The 18,357-nt window shown below is 36.9% G+C and overlaps 1 protein-coding gene across 1 annotated transcript in view; it reads right to left on the bottom strand.

The window, feature by feature from the left end:
• Positions 1-18,357, bottom strand: part of LOC145769018 (uncharacterized) — a 155,818-nt gene that overhangs the window by 114,043 nt on the left and 23,418 nt on the right. The window contains exons 41-81 of the mRNA XM_082580617.1: positions 18,124-18,287; positions 17,792-17,896; positions 17,564-17,683; positions 16,491-16,598; positions 16,274-16,381; positions 15,667-15,829; positions 15,400-15,563; positions 15,068-15,172; positions 14,840-14,959; positions 13,921-14,028; positions 13,704-13,811; positions 13,099-13,261; positions 12,832-12,995; positions 12,502-12,606; positions 12,274-12,393; positions 11,239-11,346; positions 11,022-11,129; positions 10,416-10,578; positions 10,149-10,312; positions 9,819-9,923; positions 9,591-9,710; positions 8,556-8,663; positions 8,340-8,447; positions 7,734-7,896; positions 7,467-7,630; positions 7,136-7,240; positions 6,908-7,027; positions 5,872-5,979; positions 5,655-5,762; positions 5,049-5,211; positions 4,782-4,945; positions 4,450-4,554; positions 4,222-4,341; positions 3,148-3,255; positions 2,931-3,038; positions 2,325-2,487; positions 2,058-2,221; positions 1,726-1,830; positions 1,498-1,617; positions 579-686; positions 362-469 (exon numbers count right to left, since the gene is read on the bottom strand). Coding sequence (XP_082436743.1) covers positions 362-469; positions 579-686; positions 1,498-1,617; positions 1,726-1,830; positions 2,058-2,221; positions 2,325-2,487; positions 2,931-3,038; positions 3,148-3,255; positions 4,222-4,341; positions 4,450-4,554; positions 4,782-4,945; positions 5,049-5,211; positions 5,655-5,762; positions 5,872-5,979; positions 6,908-7,027; positions 7,136-7,240; positions 7,467-7,630; positions 7,734-7,896; positions 8,340-8,447; positions 8,556-8,663; positions 9,591-9,710; positions 9,819-9,923; positions 10,149-10,312; positions 10,416-10,578; positions 11,022-11,129; positions 11,239-11,346; positions 12,274-12,393; positions 12,502-12,606; positions 12,832-12,995; positions 13,099-13,261; positions 13,704-13,811; positions 13,921-14,028; positions 14,840-14,959; positions 15,068-15,172; positions 15,400-15,563; positions 15,667-15,829; positions 16,274-16,381; positions 16,491-16,598; positions 17,564-17,683; positions 17,792-17,896; positions 18,124-18,287 — 5,213 coding nt within the window. The remainder of the gene's footprint in view (positions 1-361; positions 470-578; positions 687-1,497; positions 1,618-1,725; positions 1,831-2,057; positions 2,222-2,324; positions 2,488-2,930; positions 3,039-3,147; positions 3,256-4,221; positions 4,342-4,449; positions 4,555-4,781; positions 4,946-5,048; positions 5,212-5,654; positions 5,763-5,871; positions 5,980-6,907; positions 7,028-7,135; positions 7,241-7,466; positions 7,631-7,733; positions 7,897-8,339; positions 8,448-8,555; positions 8,664-9,590; positions 9,711-9,818; positions 9,924-10,148; positions 10,313-10,415; positions 10,579-11,021; positions 11,130-11,238; positions 11,347-12,273; positions 12,394-12,501; positions 12,607-12,831; positions 12,996-13,098; positions 13,262-13,703; positions 13,812-13,920; positions 14,029-14,839; positions 14,960-15,067; positions 15,173-15,399; positions 15,564-15,666; positions 15,830-16,273; positions 16,382-16,490; positions 16,599-17,563; positions 17,684-17,791; positions 17,897-18,123; positions 18,288-18,357) is intronic.

Here is an 18,357-nt window from a genome sequence, read left to right as displayed (position 1 = left end):
CATTACTGAACATCATTGGTTCTTGAACTTAATTGTTTTGGTGTAACTCTTTCTGATAGTTTGCCAAAGTTAAGGTAATCAAATGTCAAGGTTTACTAAGTGAAGCAAAGCAGCGAATTGTTAGTTTTGAACAAAACCTTTATGAAAAAGTTTACAGTAGTATATTCTGCACTCGGCTTCTTTGTACACAATAAAGTTTGATATAAGAAAATCAGTTACCAGCACCTATCGAATCTAAAAAAAAGAAAACAGACTCATCTCCCGTGAACTTAACACACATCGCGGGTACCCTGTCAATCTCAAAGGCAAAACATTTTCACTCAGCCTGGATAAATAATCCTCTTTGAATATTAGAACTTACATCCGATAGAGATTTCTCTCCTTCCTTCATGGTTTTATATTCTTCAGTATCAGTAACTTTGTATTTGTTCTTATCCTTTGTTTGTTCATAGTCTTCTTTGTAAGGAACCTGTTGCAAGATGATTTGTATCAAGTCAGCGTATAACAATGGTTTAATGTTATTTTTTACACTGTCTATCCAAGCATATTACAAATGCAAGCTATGACATGTTTCTTACATCGCCAGTTGCTTTCTTAACATCAGCAGCTATTTCATAGGCCGGAGTGATATGAACAGGATAGTAGATGTTTTGCTTGTCGCTTTCCCAGTCTTCTTTGTACGCGGCCTAAAAGAATACAATATATATTGAGCTGTGACTTTGATGCAATGGTGCAGGCGGAAAGAACAATGTTTCAGCATGCTTCAATTGACGCAGTTTCCTTTCGAAGCTGCAAGTCCTACTCAAATCAATAATAGCTTTATCTCAGTTTAAAGCAACACGCATTAAAATAGTTTGACGTTTATGAGCCAACTACAGTAAATGTATTAACAGTCAAATTAAGATTTCTGCTCAAAACATAAGCCTGCCATCAATTAGCAGACCGATTGCGTGTCACAGATCTTATAGCCACCGAATAGAGCAGAAGTTCTCAGTTTCTCCGATGGTGAATCCAAAGATCACATACTACAGTATCTTTTCTGGTTCCAGGACAGTACGAGAAATATCGATAGCTTGGTGTGGTAAAATGGTGGACATTTGGTCCCAGAAGCTCAAACAAAGACGATAAAAACTACTGTATAGTCTATATGCGACAATTTAAGATCGAGTGAAAAGAATTGAGAGAATCAAAACGAAGGAGAGTTGGGTGGAAGAATGCTATCCAGTACGTTAAAGGAGTAATTTCAAATGCGATAGACTTTTCTTTTTTGATGATGGGATGCGTCCGAACGGTATCGTTAATCTTAATGAACTTAGAGTAATCATCAACGACAGAGTCGAGTTTTGAATGGTAATCTTCTGTATTAGGAATCGCAGTTTCAAATTTCAAATGGGTATGATACAATAGAATGATGTAGTTGCACCAGATCAGAAAAGAGTAATTTTAAACTTAGTGATGCTGAAAGAAAAGATGGTAACAATCACTTTGCCAACTCACATCATTAGTCAGGGCGGCTGCTTTAATTCCTTGTTGCACAACGGGATGATCTTTGCTATCCATTGTTTGGAATCCACGATAGGCATCAATTACGTCTCTCTTATCTTTCTGATATTCAATCTATATAAAAGAATCTTTTCAGCAAAAGTTCATTTTGATCTGATAAACAAACACTTGTTGCATTGTTTGTCAATCAAGACAACTTTCAAACATCGCTCATCCACTTACATCACTTGCTATTTTAGCGCTTTCTTTCGCTCTGATCAACTCAGGAGTGTCGCCAGGAAGATTGTGATGTTGCAACATCTTTTCAGCGTCTTTCACATAATCAATCTGAAACAAAAGTAAATCAAATCTATTGTCGAGCCAATTCACAATACAACCACACAAGAAATATACTGTAACAATTTCAAATGCTCGAGCACTTGTTCAATCGCATGCTGCCAAATTGTTGTAGCAACAGAAAATGGCAATGACTTCTTTGGATTCATGTCACTTCCAAGTAAATTACTTTCCGAGACGCACAATTCATTGCTAATTGACTTCAATTTTCAACTTACACTACTAGCCAAATCGGTTGCTTTCTTGTGGTGTTCATGTTCAGGATAACCAATAGCAGGATCAACCGGTCCCTTGCCAACAATCTCTTCTTTATATTGTTTCTTGTATGGATGGGTTGAAACTTTCTGTTGCGCAGTTACAGCATGGGCAAGCTCTTGTATGTCTAAAATCATAAAACGCATTAATTAATCGTTACGGCTTCGAAGAAACAAGCACTCAACAATTAGGTAAAAGTTTCGACTTGATGATAACAACAGATGTCCGACCTGCTCCGATCTGAACGTTTTTGTGCATTTCCTTCGATTTTTCTGTGTACAATTTCTTGCTTTGTACCGGTCGAAGCTCTTTCGATAAAACCATCTCTGGTGTTTCTGGAATCTCAGTGTGATTTCTTCCTCTGTTCTTTTCATATTCTTCTTTGTATTTTGCCTGAAAAGCATAAAAAGTTTACGATTTCATGTAGCTTTGTTTCATCATCTCTAAGTCTTTACTCATACTTACAGCAGGCCTACATTACTGAACATCATTGGTTCTTGAACTTAATTGTTTTGGTGTAACTCTTTCTGATAGTTTGCCAAAGTTAAGGTAATCAAATGTCAAGGTTTACTAAGTGAAGCAAAGCAGCGAATTGTTAGTTTTGAACAAAACCTTTATGAAAAAGTTTACAGTAGTATATTCTGCACTCGGCTTCTTTGTACACAATAAAGTTTGATATAAGAAAATCAGTTACCAGCACCTATCGAATCTAAAAAAAAGAAAACAGACTCATCTCCCGTGAACTTAACACACATCGCGGGTACACTGTCAATCTCAAAGGCAAAACATTTTCACTCAGCCTGGATAAATAATCCTCTTTGAATATTAGAACTTACATCCGATAGAGATTTTTCTCCTTCCTTCATGGTTTTATATTCTTCAGTATCAGTAACTTTGTATTTGTTCTTATCCTTTGTTTGTTCATAGTCTTCTTTGTAAGGAACCTGTTGCAAGATGATTTGTATCAAGTCAGCGTATAACAACGGTTTAATGCTATTATTTACACTGTCTATCCAATCATATTACAAATGCAAGCTATGACATGTTTCTTACATCGCCAGTTGCTTTCTTAACATCAGCAGCTATTTCATAGGCCGGAGTGATATGAACAGGATAGTAGATGTTTTGCTTGTCGCTTTCCCAGTCTTCTTTGTACGCGGCCTAAAAGAATACAATATATATTGAGCTGTGACTTTGATGCAATGGTGCAGGCGGAAAGAACAATGTTTCAGCTTGCTTCAATTGACGCAGTTTCCTTTCGAAGCTGCAAGTCCTACTCAAATCAATAATAGCTTTATCTCAGTTTAAAGCAACACTATCGCTGCCAATTCTTGCTACAAATCGGCTGCCGAGAAACATTAAAATAGTTTGACGTTTATGAGCCAACTACAGTAAATGTATCAACAGTCAAATTAAGATTTCTGCTCAAAACATAAGCCTGCCATCAATTAGCAGACCGATTGCGTGTCACAGAACAAAAAAAAGGCTCGTTCTGTTGCAATTTCACATTTGTAAGAAATACTGAATGTGGAGTGGCATGTTATGGTGCCGAAGAACAGTCCGAAGACCATTTAATCAATGATTTCACTATCTTATAGCCACCGAATAGAGCAGAAGTTCTCAGTGTCTCCGATGATGAATCCAAAGATCACATATTCCAGTATCCTTTCTGGTTCCAGGACAGTACCAGAAATATCGATAGCTTGGTGTGGTAAAATGATGGACATTTGGTCCCAGAAGCTCAAACAAAGACGATAAAAACTACTGTATAGTCTATATGCGACAATTTAAGACCGAGTGAAAAGAATTGAGAGAATCAAAACGAAGGAGAGTTGGGTGGAAGAATGCTATCCAGTACGTTAAAGGAGTAATTTCAAATGCGATAGACTTTTCTTTTTTGATGATGGGATGCGTCGGAACGGTATCGTTAATCTTAATGAACTTAGAGTGATCATCAACGACAGATTCGAGTTTTGAATGGTAATCTTCTGTATTTGGAATCGCAGTTTCAAATTTCAAATGGGTATGATACCAGAGAAAGATGTAGTTGCATCAGATCAGAAGAGAGGAATTTTAAACTTAGCGATGCTGAAAGAAAAGATGGTAACAATCACTTTGCCAACTCACATCATCAGTCAGGGCGGCTGCTTTAATTCCTTGTTGCACAACGGGATGATCTTTGCTATCCATTGTTTGGAATCCACGATAGGCATCAATTACGTCTCTCTTATCTTTCTGATATTCAATCTGTATAAAAGAATCTTTTCAGCAAAAGTTCATTTTGATCTGATAAACAAAAACTTGTTGCATTGTTTGTCAATCAAGACAACTTTCAAACATCGCTCATCCACTTACATCACTTGCTATTTTAGCGCTTTCTTTCGCTCTGATCAACTCAGGAGTGTCGCCAGGAAGATTGTGATGTTGCAACATCTTTTCAGCGTCTTTCACATAATCAATCTGAAACAAAAGTAAATCAAATCTATTGTCGAGCCATTTCACAATACAACCACACAAGAAATATACTGTAACAATTTCAAATGCTCGGGCACTTGTTCAATCGCATGCTGCCAAATTGTTGTAGCAATAGAAAATGGCAGTGACTTCTTTGGATTCATGTCACTTCCAAGTAAATTACTTTCCGAGATAGACAATTCATTGCTAATTGACTTCAATTTTCAACTTACACTACTAGCCAAATCGGTTGCTTTCTTGTGGTGTTCATGTTCAGGATAACCAATAGCAGGATCAACTGGTCCCTTGCCAACAATCTCTTCTTTATATTGTTTCTTGTATGGATGGGTTGAAACTTTTTGTTGCGCAGTTACAGCATGGGCAAGCTCTTGTATGTCTAAAATCATAAAACGCATTAATTAATCGTTACGGCTTCGAAGAAACAAGCACTCAACGATTAGGTAAAAGTTTCGACTTGATGATAACAACAGATGTCCGACCTGCTCCGATCTGAACGTTTTTGTGCATTTCCTTCGATTTTTCTGTGTACAATTTCTTGCTTTGCACCGGTCGAAGCTCTTTCGATAAAACCATCTCTGGTGTTTCTGGAATCTCAGTGTGATTTCTTCCTCTGTTCTTTTCATATTCTTCTTTGTATTTTGCCTGAAAAGCATAAAAAGTTTACGATTTCATGTAGCTTTGTTTCATCATCTCTAAGTCTTTACTCATACTTACAGTAGGCCTACATTACTGAACATCATTGGTTCTTGAACTTAATTGTTTTGGATTGACTCTTTCTGATAGTTTGCCAAAGTTAAGGTAATCAAATGTCAAGGTTTACTAAGTGAAGCAAAGCAGCGAATTGTTAGTTTTGAACAAAACCTTTATGAAAAAGTTTACAGTAGTATATTCTGCACTCGGCTTCTTTGTACACAATAAAGTTTGATATAAGAAAATCAGTTACCAGCACCTATCGAATCTAAAAAAAAGAAAACAGACTCATCTCCCGTGAACTTAACACACATCGCGGGTACACTGTCAATCTCAAAGGCAAAACATTTTCACTCAGCCTGGATAAATAATCCTCTTTGAATATTAGAACTTACATCCGATAGAGATTTCTCTCCTTCCTTCATGGTTTTATATTCTTCAGTATCAGTAACTTTGTATTTGTTCTTATCCTTTGTTTGTTCATAGTCTTCTTTGTAAGGAACCTGTTGCAAGATGATTTGTATCAAGTCAGCGTATAACAACGGTTTAATGCTATTATTTACACTGTCTATCCAATCATATTACAAATGCAAGCTATGACATGTTTCTTACATCGCCAGTTGCTTTCTTAACATCAGCAGCTATTTCATAGGCCGGAGTGATATGAACAGGATAGTAGATGTTTTGCTTGTCGCTTTCCCAGTCTTCTTTGTACGCGGCCTAAAAGAATACAATATATATTGAGCTGTGACTTTGATGCAATGGTGCAGGCGGAAAGAACAATGTTTCAGCATGCTTTAATTGACGCAGTTTCCTTTCGAAGCTGCAAGTCCTACTCAAATCAATAATAGCTTTATCTCAGTTTAAAGCAACACGCATTAAAATAGTTTGACGTTTATGAGCCAACTACAGTAAATGTATCAACAGTCAAATTAAGATTTCTGCTCAAAACATAAGCCTGCCATCAATTAGCAGACCGATTGCGTGTCACAGAACAAAAAAAAAGGCTCGTTCTGTTGCAATTTCACATTTGTAAGAAATACTGAATGTGGAGTGGCATGTTATGGTGCCGAGGAACAGTCCGAAGACCATTTAATCAATGATTTCACTATCTTATAGCCACCGAATAGAGCAGAAGTTCTCAGTGTCTCAGATGGTGAATCCAAAGATCACATACTCCAGTATCCTTTCTGGTTCCAGGACAATACGAGAAATATCGATAGCTTGGTGTGGTAAAATGATGGACATTTGGTCCCAGAAGCTCAAACAAAGACGATAAAAACTACTGTATAGTCTATATGCGACAATTTAAGATCGAGTGAAAAGAATTGAGAGAATCAAAACGAAGGAGAGTTGGGTGGAAGAATGCTATCCAGTACGTTAAAGGAGTAATTTCAAATGCGATAGACTTTTCTTGTTTGATGATGGGATGCGTCGGAACGGTATCATTAATCTTAATGAACTTAGAGTGATCATCAACGACAGATTCGAGTTTTGAATGGTAATCTTCTGTATTTGGAATCGCAGTTTCAAATTTCAAATGGGTATGATACCAGAGAAAGATGTAGTTGCATCAGATCAGAAAAGAGGAATTTTAAACTTAGCGATGCTGAAAGAAAAGATAGTAACAATCACTTTGCCAACTCACATCATCAGTCAGGGCGGCTGCTTTAATTCCTTGTTGCACAACGGGATGATCTTTGCTATCCATTGTTTGGAATCCACGATAGGCATCAATTACGTCTCTCTTATCTTTCTGATATTCAATCTATATAAAAGAATCTTTTCAGCAAAAGTTCATTTTGATCTGATAAACAAAAACTTGTTGCATTGTTTGTCAATCAAGACAACTTTCAAACATCGCTCATCCACTTACATCACTTGCTATTTTAGCGCTTTCTTTCGCTCTGATCAACTCAGGAGTGTCGCCAGGAAGATTGTGATGTTGCAACATCTTTTCAGCGTCTTTCACATAATCAATCTGAAACAAAAGTAAATCAAATCTATTGTCGAGCCAATTCACAATAAAACCACAACAAAATATATTGTAACATTTTCAAATGCTCGGGCACTTGTTCAATCCCATGCTGCCAAATTGTTGTAGCAACAGAAAATGGCAATGACTTCTTTCGATTCATGTCACTTCCAAGTAAATTACTTTCCGAGATAGACAATTCATTGCTAATTGACTTCAATTTTCAACTTACACTACTAGCCAAATCGGTTGCTTTCTTGTGGTGTTCATGTTCAGGATAACCAATAGCAGGATCAACCGGTCCCTTGCCAACAATCTCTTCTTTATATTGTTTCTTGTATGGATGGGTTGAAACTTTCTGTTGCGCAGTTACAGCATGGGAAAGCTCTTGTATGTCTAAAATCATAAAACGCATTAATTAATCGTTACGGCTTCGAAGAAACAAGCACTCAACGATTAGGTAAAAGTTTCGACTTGATGATAACAACAGATGTCCGACCTGCTCCGATCTGAACGTTTTTGTGCATTTCCTTCGATTTTTCTGTGTACAATTTCTTGCTTTGTACCGGTCGAAGCTCTTTCGATAAAACCATCTCTGGTGTTTCTGGAATCTCAGTGTGATTTCTTCCTCTGTTCTTTTTATATTCTTCTTTGTATTTTGCCTGAAAAGCATAAAAAGTTTACGATTTCATGTAGCTTTGTTTCATCATCTCTAAGTCTTTACTCATACTTACAGTAGGCCTACATTACTGAACATCATTGGTTCTTGAACTTAATTGTTTTGGTGTGACTCTTTCTGATAGTTTGCCAAAGTTAAGGTAATCAAATATCAAGGTTTACTAAGTGAAGCAAAGCAGCGAATTGTTAGTTTTGAACAAAACCTTTATGAAAAAGTTTACAGTAGTATATTCTGCACTCGGCTTCTTTGTACACAATAAAGTTTGATATTAGAAAATCAGTTACCAGCACCTATCGAATCTAAAAAAAAGAAAACAGACTCATCTCCCGTGAATTTAACACACATCGCGGGTACACTGTCAATCTCAAAGGCAAAACATCTTCCCTCAGCCTGGATAAATAATCCTCTTTGAATATTAGAACTTACATCCGATAGAGATTTCTCTCCTTCCTTCATGGTTTTATATTCTTCAGTATCAGTAACTTTGTATTTGTTCTTATCCTTTGTTTGTTCATAGTCTTCTTTGTAAGGAACCTGTTGCAAGATGATTTGTATCAAGTCAGCGTATAACAATGGTTTAATGTTATTTTTACAATGTCTATCCAAGCATATTACAAATGCAAGCTATGACGTGTTTCTTACATCGCCAGTTGCTTTCTTAACATCAGCAGCTATTTCATAGGCCGGAGTGATATGAACAGGATAGTAGATGTTTTGCTTGTCGCTTTCCCAGTCTTCTTTGTACGCGGCCTAAAAGAATACAAAATATATTGAGCTGTGACTTTGATGCAATGGTGCAGGCGGAAAGAACAATGTTTCAGCAAGCTTTAATTGACGCAGTTTCCTATCGAAGCTGCAAGTCCTACTCAAATCAATAATAGCTTTATCTCAGTTTAAAGCAACACGCATTAAAATAGTTTGACGTTTATGAGCCAACTACAGTAAATGTATCAACAGTCAAATTAAGATTTCTGCTCAAAACATAAGCCTGCCATCAATTAGCAGACCGATTGCGTGTCACAGAACAAAAAAAAGGCTCGTTCTGTTGCAATTTCACATTTGTAAGAAATACTGAATGTGGAGTGGCATGTTATGGTGCCGAGGAACAGTCCGAAGACCATTTAATCAATGATTTCACTATCTTATAGCCACCGAATAGAGCAGAAGTTCTCAGTGTCTCCGATGATGAATCCAAAGATCACATACTCCAGTATCCTTTCTGGTTCCAGGACAGTACGAGAAATATCGATAGCTTGGTGTGGTAAAATGATGGACATTTGGTCCCAGAAGCTCAAACAAAGACGATAAAAACTACTGTATAGTCTATATGCGACAATTTAAGATCGAGTGAAAAGAATTGAGAGAATCAAAACGAAGGAGAGTTGGGTGGAAGAATGCTATCCAGTACGTTAAAGGAGTAATTTCAAATGCGATAGACTTTTCTTGTTTGATGATGGGATGCGTCCGAACGGTATCATTAATCTTAATGAACTTAGAGTGATCATCAACGACAGATTCGAGTTTTAAATGGTAATCTTCTGTATTCGGAATCGCAGTTTCAAATTTCAAATGGGTATGATACCAGAGAAAGATGTAGTTGCATCAGATCAGAAATGAGGAATTTTAAATTTAGCGATGCTGAAAGAAAAGATAGTAACAATCACTTTGCCAACTCACATCATCAGTCAGGGCGGCTGCTTTAATTCCTTGTTGCACAACGGGATGATCTTTGCTATCCATTGTTTGGAATCCACGATAGGCATCAATTACGTCTCTCTTATCTTTCTGATATTCAATCTATATAAAAGAATCTTTTCAGCAAAAGTTCATTTTGATCTGATAAACAAAAACTTGTTGCATTGTTTGTCAATCAAGACAACTTTCAAACATCGCTCATCCACTTACATCACTTGCTATTTTAGCGCTTTCTTTCGCTCTGATCAACTCAGGAGTGTCGCCAGGAAGATTGTGATGTTGCAACATCTTTTCAGCGTCTTTCACATAATCAATCTGAAACAAAAGTAATTCAATCTATTGTCGAACCAATTCACAATAAAACTACAAAAAAATATACTGTAACATTTTCAAATGCTCGGGCACTTGTTCAATCCCATGCTGCCAAATTGTTGTAGCAACAGAAAATGGCAATGACTTCTTTGGATTCATGTCACTTCCAAGTAAATTACTTTCCGAGATAGACAATTCATTGCTAATTGACTTCAATTTTCAACTTACACTACTAGCCAAATCGGTTGCTTTTTTGTGGTGTTCATGTTCAGGATAACCAATAGCAGGATCAACCGGTCCCTTGCCAACAATCTCTTCTTTATATTGTTTCTTGTATGGATGGGTTGAAACTTTCTGTTGCGCAGTTACAGCATGGGCAAGCTCTTGTATGTCTAAAATCATAAAACGCATTAATTAATCGTTACGGCTTCGAAGAAACAAGCACTCAACGATTAGGTAAAAGTTTCGACTTGATGATAACAACAGATGTCCGACCTGCTCCGATCTGAACGTTTTTGTGCATTTCCTTCGATTTTTCTGTGTACAATTTCTTGCTTTGTACCGGTCGAAGCTCTTTCGATAAAACCATCTCTGGTGTTTCTGGAATCTCAGTGTGATTTCTTCCTCTGTTCTTTTCATATTCTTCTTTGTATTTTGCCTGAAAAGCATAAAAAGTTTACGATTTCATGTAGCTTTGTTTCATCATCTCTAAGTCTTTACTCATACTTACAGTAGGCCTACATTACTGAACATCATTGGTTCTTGAACTTAATTGTTTTGGTGTGACTCTTTCTGATAGTTTGCCAAAGTTAAGGTAATCAAATGTCAAGGTTTACTAAGTGAAGCAAAGCAGCGAATTGTTAGTTTTGAACAAAACCTTTATGAAAAAGTTTGCAGTAGTATATTCTGCACTCGGCTTCTTTGTACAAAATAAAGTTTGATATAAGAAAATCAGTTACCAGCACCTATCGAATCTAAGAAAAAGAAAACAGACTCATCTCCCGTGAATTTAACACACATCGCGGGTACACTGTCAATCTCAAAGGCAAAACATTTTCACTCAGCCTGGATAAATAATCCTCTTTGAATATTAGAACTTACATCCGATAGAGATTTCTCTCCTTCCTTCATGGTTTTATATTCTTCAGTATCAGTAACTTTGTATTTGTTCTTATCCTTTGTTTGTTCATAGTCTTCTTTGTAAGGAACCTGTTGCAAGATGATTTGTATCAAGTCAGCGTATAACAATGGTTTAATGTTATTTTTTACACTGTCTATCCAATCATATTACAAATGCAAGCTATGACGTGTTTCTTACATCGCCAGTTGCTTTCTTAACATCAGCAGCTATTTCATAGGCCGGAGTGATATGAACAGGATAGTAGATGTTTTGCTTGTCGCTTTCCCAGTCTTCTTTGTACGCGGCCTAAAAGAATACAAAATATATTGAGCTGTGACTTTGATGCAATGGTGCAGGCGGAAAGAACAATGTTTCAGCAAGCTTTAATTGACGCAGTTTCCTATCGAAGCTGCAAGTCCTACTCAAATCAATAATAGCTTTATCTCAGTTTAAAGCAACACGCATTAAAATAGTTTGACGTTTATGAGCCAACTACAGTAAATGTATCAACAGTCAAATTAAGATTTCTGCTCAAAACATAAGCCTGCCATCAATTAGCAGACCGATTGCGTGTCACAGAACAAAAAAAAGGCTCGTTCTGTTGCAATTTCACATTTGTAAGAAATACTGAATGTGGAGTGGCATGTTATGGTGCCGAGGAACAGTCCGAAGACCATTTAATCAATGATTTCACTATCTTATAGCCACCGAATAGAGCAGAAGTTCTCAGTGTCTCCGATGATGAATCCAAAGATCACATACTCCAGTATCCTTTCTGGTTCCAGGACAGTACGAGAAATATCGATAGCTTGGTGTGGTAAAATGATGGACATTTGGTCCCAGAAGCTCAAACAAAGACGATAAAAACTACTGTATAGTCTATATGCGACAATTTAAGATCGAGTGAAAAGAATTGAGAGAATCAAAACGAAGGAGAGTTGGGTGGAAGAATGCTATCCAGTACGTTAAAGGAGTAATTTCAAATGCGATAGACTTTTCTTTTTTGATGATGGGATGCGTCCGAACGGTATCATTAATCTTAATGAACTTAGAGTGATCATCAACGACAGATTCGAGTTTTGAATGGTAATCTTCTGTATTCGGAATCGCAGTTTCAAATTTCAAATGGGTATGATACCAGAGAAAGATGTAGTTGCATCAGATCAGAAAAGAGGAATTTTAAACTTAGCGATGCTGAAAGAAAAGATAGTAACAATCACTTTGCCAACTCACATCATCAGTCAGGGCGGCTGCTTTAATTCCTTGTTGCACAACGGGATGATCTTTGCTATCCATTGTTTGGAATCCACGATAGGCATCAATTACGTCTCTCTTATCTTTCTGATATTCAATCTATATAAAAGAATCTTTTCAGCAAAAGTTCATTTTGATCTGATAAACAAAAACTTGTTGCATTGTTTGTCAATCAAGACAACTTTCAAACATCGCTCATCCACTTACATCACTTGCTATTTTAGCGCTTTCTTTCGCTCTGATCAACTCAGGAGTGTCGCCAGGAAGATTGTGATGTTGCAACATCTTTTCAGCGTCTTTCACATAATCAATCTGAAACAAAAGTAATTCAATCTATTGTCGAGCCAATTCACAATAAAACTACAAAAAAATATACTGTAACATTTTCAAATGCTCGGGCACTTGTTCAATCCCATGCTGCCAAATTGTTGTAGCAACAGAAAATGGCAATGACTTCTTTGGATTCATGTCACTTCCAAGTAAATTACTTTCCGAGATAGACAATTCATTGCTAATTGACTTCAATTTTCAACTTACACTACTAGCCAAATCGGTTGCTTTTTTGTGGTGTTCATGTTCAGGATAACCAATAGCAGGATCAACCGGTCCCTTGCCAACAATCTCTTCTTTATATTGTTTCTTGTATGGATGGGTTGAAACTTTCTGTTGCGCAGTTACAGCATGGGCAAGCTCTTGTATGTCTAAAATCATAAAACGCATTAATTAATCGTTACGGCTTCGAAGAAACAAGCACTCAACGATTAGGTAAAAGTTTCGACTTGATGATAACAACAGATGTCCGACCTGCTCCGATCTGAACGTTTTTGTGCATTTCCTTCGATTTTTCTGTGTACAATTTCTTGCTTTGTACCGGTCGAAGCTCTTTCGATAAAACCATCTCTGGTGTTTCTGGAATCTCAGTGTGATTTCTTCCTCTGTTCTTTTCATATTCTTCTTTGTATTTTGCCTGAAAAGCATAAAAAGTTTACGATTTCATGTAGCTTTGTTTCATCATCTCTAAGTCTTTACTCATACTTACAGTAGGCCTACATTACTGAACATCATTGGTTCTTGAACTTAATTGTTTTGGTGTGACTCTTTCTGATAGTTTGCCAAAGTTAAGGTAATCAAATGTCAAGGTTTACTAAGTGAAGCAAAGCAGCGAATTGTTAGTTTTGAACAAAACCTTTATGAAAAAGTTTGCAGTAGTATATTCTGCACTCGGCTTCTTTGTACAAAATAAAGTTTGATTTTAGAAAATCAGTTACCAGCACCTATCGAATCTAAGAAAAGAAAACAGACTCATCTCCCGTGAATTTAACACACATCGCGGGTACACTGTCAATCTCAAAGGCAAAACATTTTCACTCAGCCTGGATAAATAATCCTCTTTGAATATTAGAACTTACATCCGATAGAGATTTCTCTCCTTCCTTCATGGTTTTATATTCTTCAGTATCAGTAACTTTGTATTTGTTCTTATCCTTTGTTTGTTCATAGTCTTCTCTGTAAGGAACCTGTTGCAAGATGATTTGTATCAAGTCAGCGTATAACAATGGTTTAATGTTATTTTTTACACTGTCTATCCAATCATATTACAAATGCAAGCTATGACGTGTTTCTTACATCGCCAGTTGCTTTCTTAACATCAGCAGCTATTTCATAGGCCGGAGTGATATGAACAGGATAGTAGATGTTTTGCTTGTCGCTTTCCCAGTCTTCTTTGTACGCGGCCTAAAAGAATACAATATATATTGAGCTGTGACTTTGATGCAATGGTGCAGGCGGAAAGAACAATGTTTCAGCATGCTTTAATTGACGCAGTTTCCTTTCGAAGCTGCAAGTCCTACTCAAATCAATAATAGCTTTATCTCAGTTTAAAGCAACACGCATTAAAATAGTTTGACGTTTATGAGCCAACTACAGTAAATGTATTAACAGTCAAATTAAGATTTCTGCTCAAAACATAAGCCTGCCATCAATTAGCAGACCGATTGCGTGTCACAGATCTTATAGCCACCGAATAGAGCAGAAGTTCTCAGTTTCTCCGATGGTGAATCCAAAGATCACATACTACAGTATCTTTTCTGGTTCCAGGACAGTACGAGAAATATCGATAGCTTGGTGTGGTAAAATGGTGGACATTTGGTCCCAGAAGCTCAAACAAAGACGATAAAAACTACTGTATAGTCTATATGCGACAATTTAAGATCGAGTGAAAAGAATTGAGAGAATCAAAACGAAGGAGAGTTGGGTGGAAGAATGCTATCCAGTACGTTAAAGGAGTAATTTCAAATGCGATAGACTTTTCTTTTTTGATGATGGGATGCGTCCGAACGGCATCGTTAATCTTAATGAACTTAGAGTAATCATCAACGACAGAGTCGAGTTTTGAATGGTAATCTTCTGTATTTGGAATCGCAGTTTCAAATTTCAAATGGGTATGATACAATAGAATGATGTAGTTGCACCAGATCAGAAATGAGGAATTTTAAACTTAGTGATGCTGAAAGAAAAGATGGTAACAATCACTTTACCAACTCACATCATTAGTCAGGGCGGCTGCTTTAATTCCTTGTTGCACAACGGGATGATCTTTGCTATCCATTGTTTGGAATCCACGATAGGCATCAATTACGTCTCTCTTATCTTTCTGATATTCAATCTATATAAAAGAATCTTTTCAGCAAAAGTTCATTTTGATCTGATAAACAAACACTTGTTGCATTGTTTGTCAATCAAGACAACTTTCAAACATCGCTCATCCACTTACATCACTTGCTATTTTAGCGCTTTCTTTCGCTCTGATCAACTCAGGAGTGTCGCCAGGAAGATTGTGATGTTGCAACATCTTTTCAGCGTCTTTCACATAATCAATCTGAAACAAAAGTAAATCAAATCTATGGTCGAGCCAATTCACAATACAACCACACAAGAAATATACTGTAACAATTTCAAATGCTCGAGCACTTGTTCAATCGCATGCTGCCAAATTGTTGTAGCAACAGAAAATGGCAATGACTTCTTTGGATTCATGTCACTTCCAAGTAAATTACTTTCCGAGACGCACAATTCATTGCTAATTGACTTCAATTTTCAACTTACACTACTAGCCAAATCGGTTGCTTTCTTGTGATGTTCATGTTCAGGATAACCAATAGCAGGATCAACCGGTCCCTTGCCAACAATCTCTTCTTTATATTGTTTCTTGTATGGATGGGTTGAAACTTTCTGTTGCGCAGTTACAGCATGGGCAAGCTCTTGTATGTCTAAAATCATAAAACGCATTAATTAATCGTTACGGCTTCGAAGAAACAAGCACTCAACAATTAGGTAAAAGTTTCGACTTGATGATAACAACAGATGTCCGACCTGCTCCGATCTGAACGTTTTTGTGCATTTCCTTCGATTTTTCTGTGTACAATTTCTTGCTTTGTACCGGTCGAAGCTCTTTCGATAAAACCATCTCTGGTGTTTCTGGAATCTCAGTGTGATTTCTTCCTCTGTTCTTTTCATATTCTTCTTTGTATTTTGCCTGAAAAGCATAAAAAGTTTACGATTTCATGTAGCTTTGTTTCATCATCTCTAAGTCTTTACTCATACTTACAGTAGGCCTACATTACTGAACATCATTGGGTTCTTGAACTTAATTGTTTTGGTGTGACTCTTTCTGATAGTTTGCCAAAGTTAAGGTAATCAAATGTCAAGGTTTACTAAGTGAAGCAAAGCAGCGAATTGTTAGTTTTGAACAAAACCTTTATGAAAAAGTTTACAGTAGTATATTCTGCACTCGGCTTCTTTGTACACAATAAAGTTTGATATAAGAAAATCAGTTACCAGCACCTATCGAAGCTAAAAAAAAGAAAACAGACTCATCTCCCGTGAACTTAACACACATCGCGGGTACACTGTCAATCTCAAAGGCAAAACATTTTCACTCAGCCTGGATAAATAATCCTCTTTGAATATTAGAACTTACATCCGATAGAGATTTCTCTCCTTCCTTCATGGTTTTATATTCTTCAGTATCAGTAACTTTGTATTTGTTCTTATCCTTTGTTTGTTCATAATCTTCTTTGTAAGGAACCTGTTGCAAGATGATTTGTATCAAGTCAGCGTATAACAATGGTTTAATGCTATTATTTACACTGTCTATCCAATCATATTACAAATGCAAGCTATGACATGTTTCTTACATCGCCAGTTGCTTTCTTAACATCAGCAGCTATTTCATAGGCCGGAGTGATATGAACAGGATAGTAGATGTTTTGCTTGTCGCTTTCCCAGTCTTCTTTGTACGCGGCCTAAAAGAATACAATATATATTGAGCTGTGACTTTGATGCAATGGTGCAGGCGGAAAGAACAATGTTTCAGCTTGCTTCAATTGACGCAGTTTCCTTTCGAAGCTGCAAGTCCTACTCAAATCAATAATAGCTTTATCTCAGTTTAAAGCAACACTATCGCTGTCAATTCTTGCTACAAATCGGCTGCCGAGAAACATTAAAATAGTTTGACGTTTATGAGCCAACTACAGTAAATGTATCAACAGTCAAATTAAGATTTCTGCTCAAAACATAAGCCTGCCATCAATTAGCAGACCGATTGCGTGTCACAGAACAAAAAGAAGGCTCGTTCTGTTGCAATTTTACATTTGTAAGAAATACTGAATGTGGAGTGGCATGTTATGGTGCCGAGGAACAGTCCGAAGACCATATAATTAATGATTTCACTATCTTATAGCCACCGAATAGAGCAGAAGTTCTCAGTGTCTCAGATGGTGAATCCAAAGATCACATACTCCAGTATCCTTTCTGGTTCCAGGACAGTACGAGAAATATCGATAGCTTGGTGTGGTAAAATAATGGACATTTGGTCCCAGAAGCTCAAACAAAGACGATAAAAACTACTGTATAGTCTATATGCGACAATTTAAGATCGAGTGAAAAGAATTGAGAGAATCAAAACGAAGGAGAGTTGGGTGGAAGAATGCTATCCAGTACGTTAAAGGAGTAATTTCAAATGCGATAGACTTTTCTTGTTTGATGATGGGATGCGTCCGAACGGTATCGTTAATCTTAATGAACTTAGAGTGATCATCAACGACAGAGTCGAGTTTTGAATGGTAATCTTCTGTATTTGGAATCGCAGTTTCAAATTTCAAATGGGTATGATACAATAGAATGATGTAGTTGCATCAGATCAGAAAAGAGTAATTTAAACTTAGTGATGCTGAAAGAAAAGATGGTAACAATCACTTTGCCAACTCACATCATCAGTCAGGGCGGCTGCTTTAATTCCTTGTTGCACAACGGGATGATCTTTGCTATCCATTGTTTGGAATCCACGATAGGCATCAATTACGTCTCTCTTATCTTTCTGATATTCAATCTATATAAAAGAATCTTTTCAGCAAAAGTTCATTTTGATCTGATAAACAAACACTTGTTGCATTGTTTGTCAATCAAGACAACTTTCAAACATCGCTCATCCACTTACATCACTTGCTATTTTAGCGCTTTCTTTCGCTCTGATCAACTCAGGAGTGTCGCCAGGAAGATTGTGATGTTGCAACATCTTTTCAGCGTCTTTCACATAATCAATCTGAAACAAAAGTAAATCAAATCTATTGTCGAGCCAATTCACAATACAACCACACAAGAAATATACTGTAACAATTTCAAATGCTCGAGCACTTGTTCAATCGCATGCTGCCAAATTGTTGTAGCAACAGAAAATGGCAATGACTTCTTTGGATTCATGTCACTTCCAAGTAAATTACTTTCCGAGACGCACAATTCATTGCTAATTGACTTCAATTTTCAACTTACACTACTAGCCAAATCGGTTGCTTTCTTGTGGTGTTCATGTTCAGGATAACCAATAGCAGGATCAACCGGTCCCTTGCCAACAATCTCTTCTTTATATTGTTTCTTGTATGGATGGGTTGAAACTTTCTGTTGCGCAGTTACAGCATGGGCAAGCTCTTGTATGTCTAAAATCATAAAACGCATTAATTAATCGTTACGGCTTCGAAGAAACAAGCACTCAACAATTAGGTAAAT

The sequence above is a fragment of the Aplidium turbinatum genome, chromosome 4 (assembly GCF_918807975.1).
Source record: "Aplidium turbinatum chromosome 4, kaAplTurb1.1, whole genome shotgun sequence".
Taxonomy (NCBI): domain Eukaryota; kingdom Metazoa; phylum Chordata; class Ascidiacea; order Aplousobranchia; family Polyclinidae; genus Aplidium; species Aplidium turbinatum.
The sequence above is the reverse complement of the archived record's forward strand: the minus strand, read 5'-3'. Positions and strand labels throughout refer to the sequence as shown.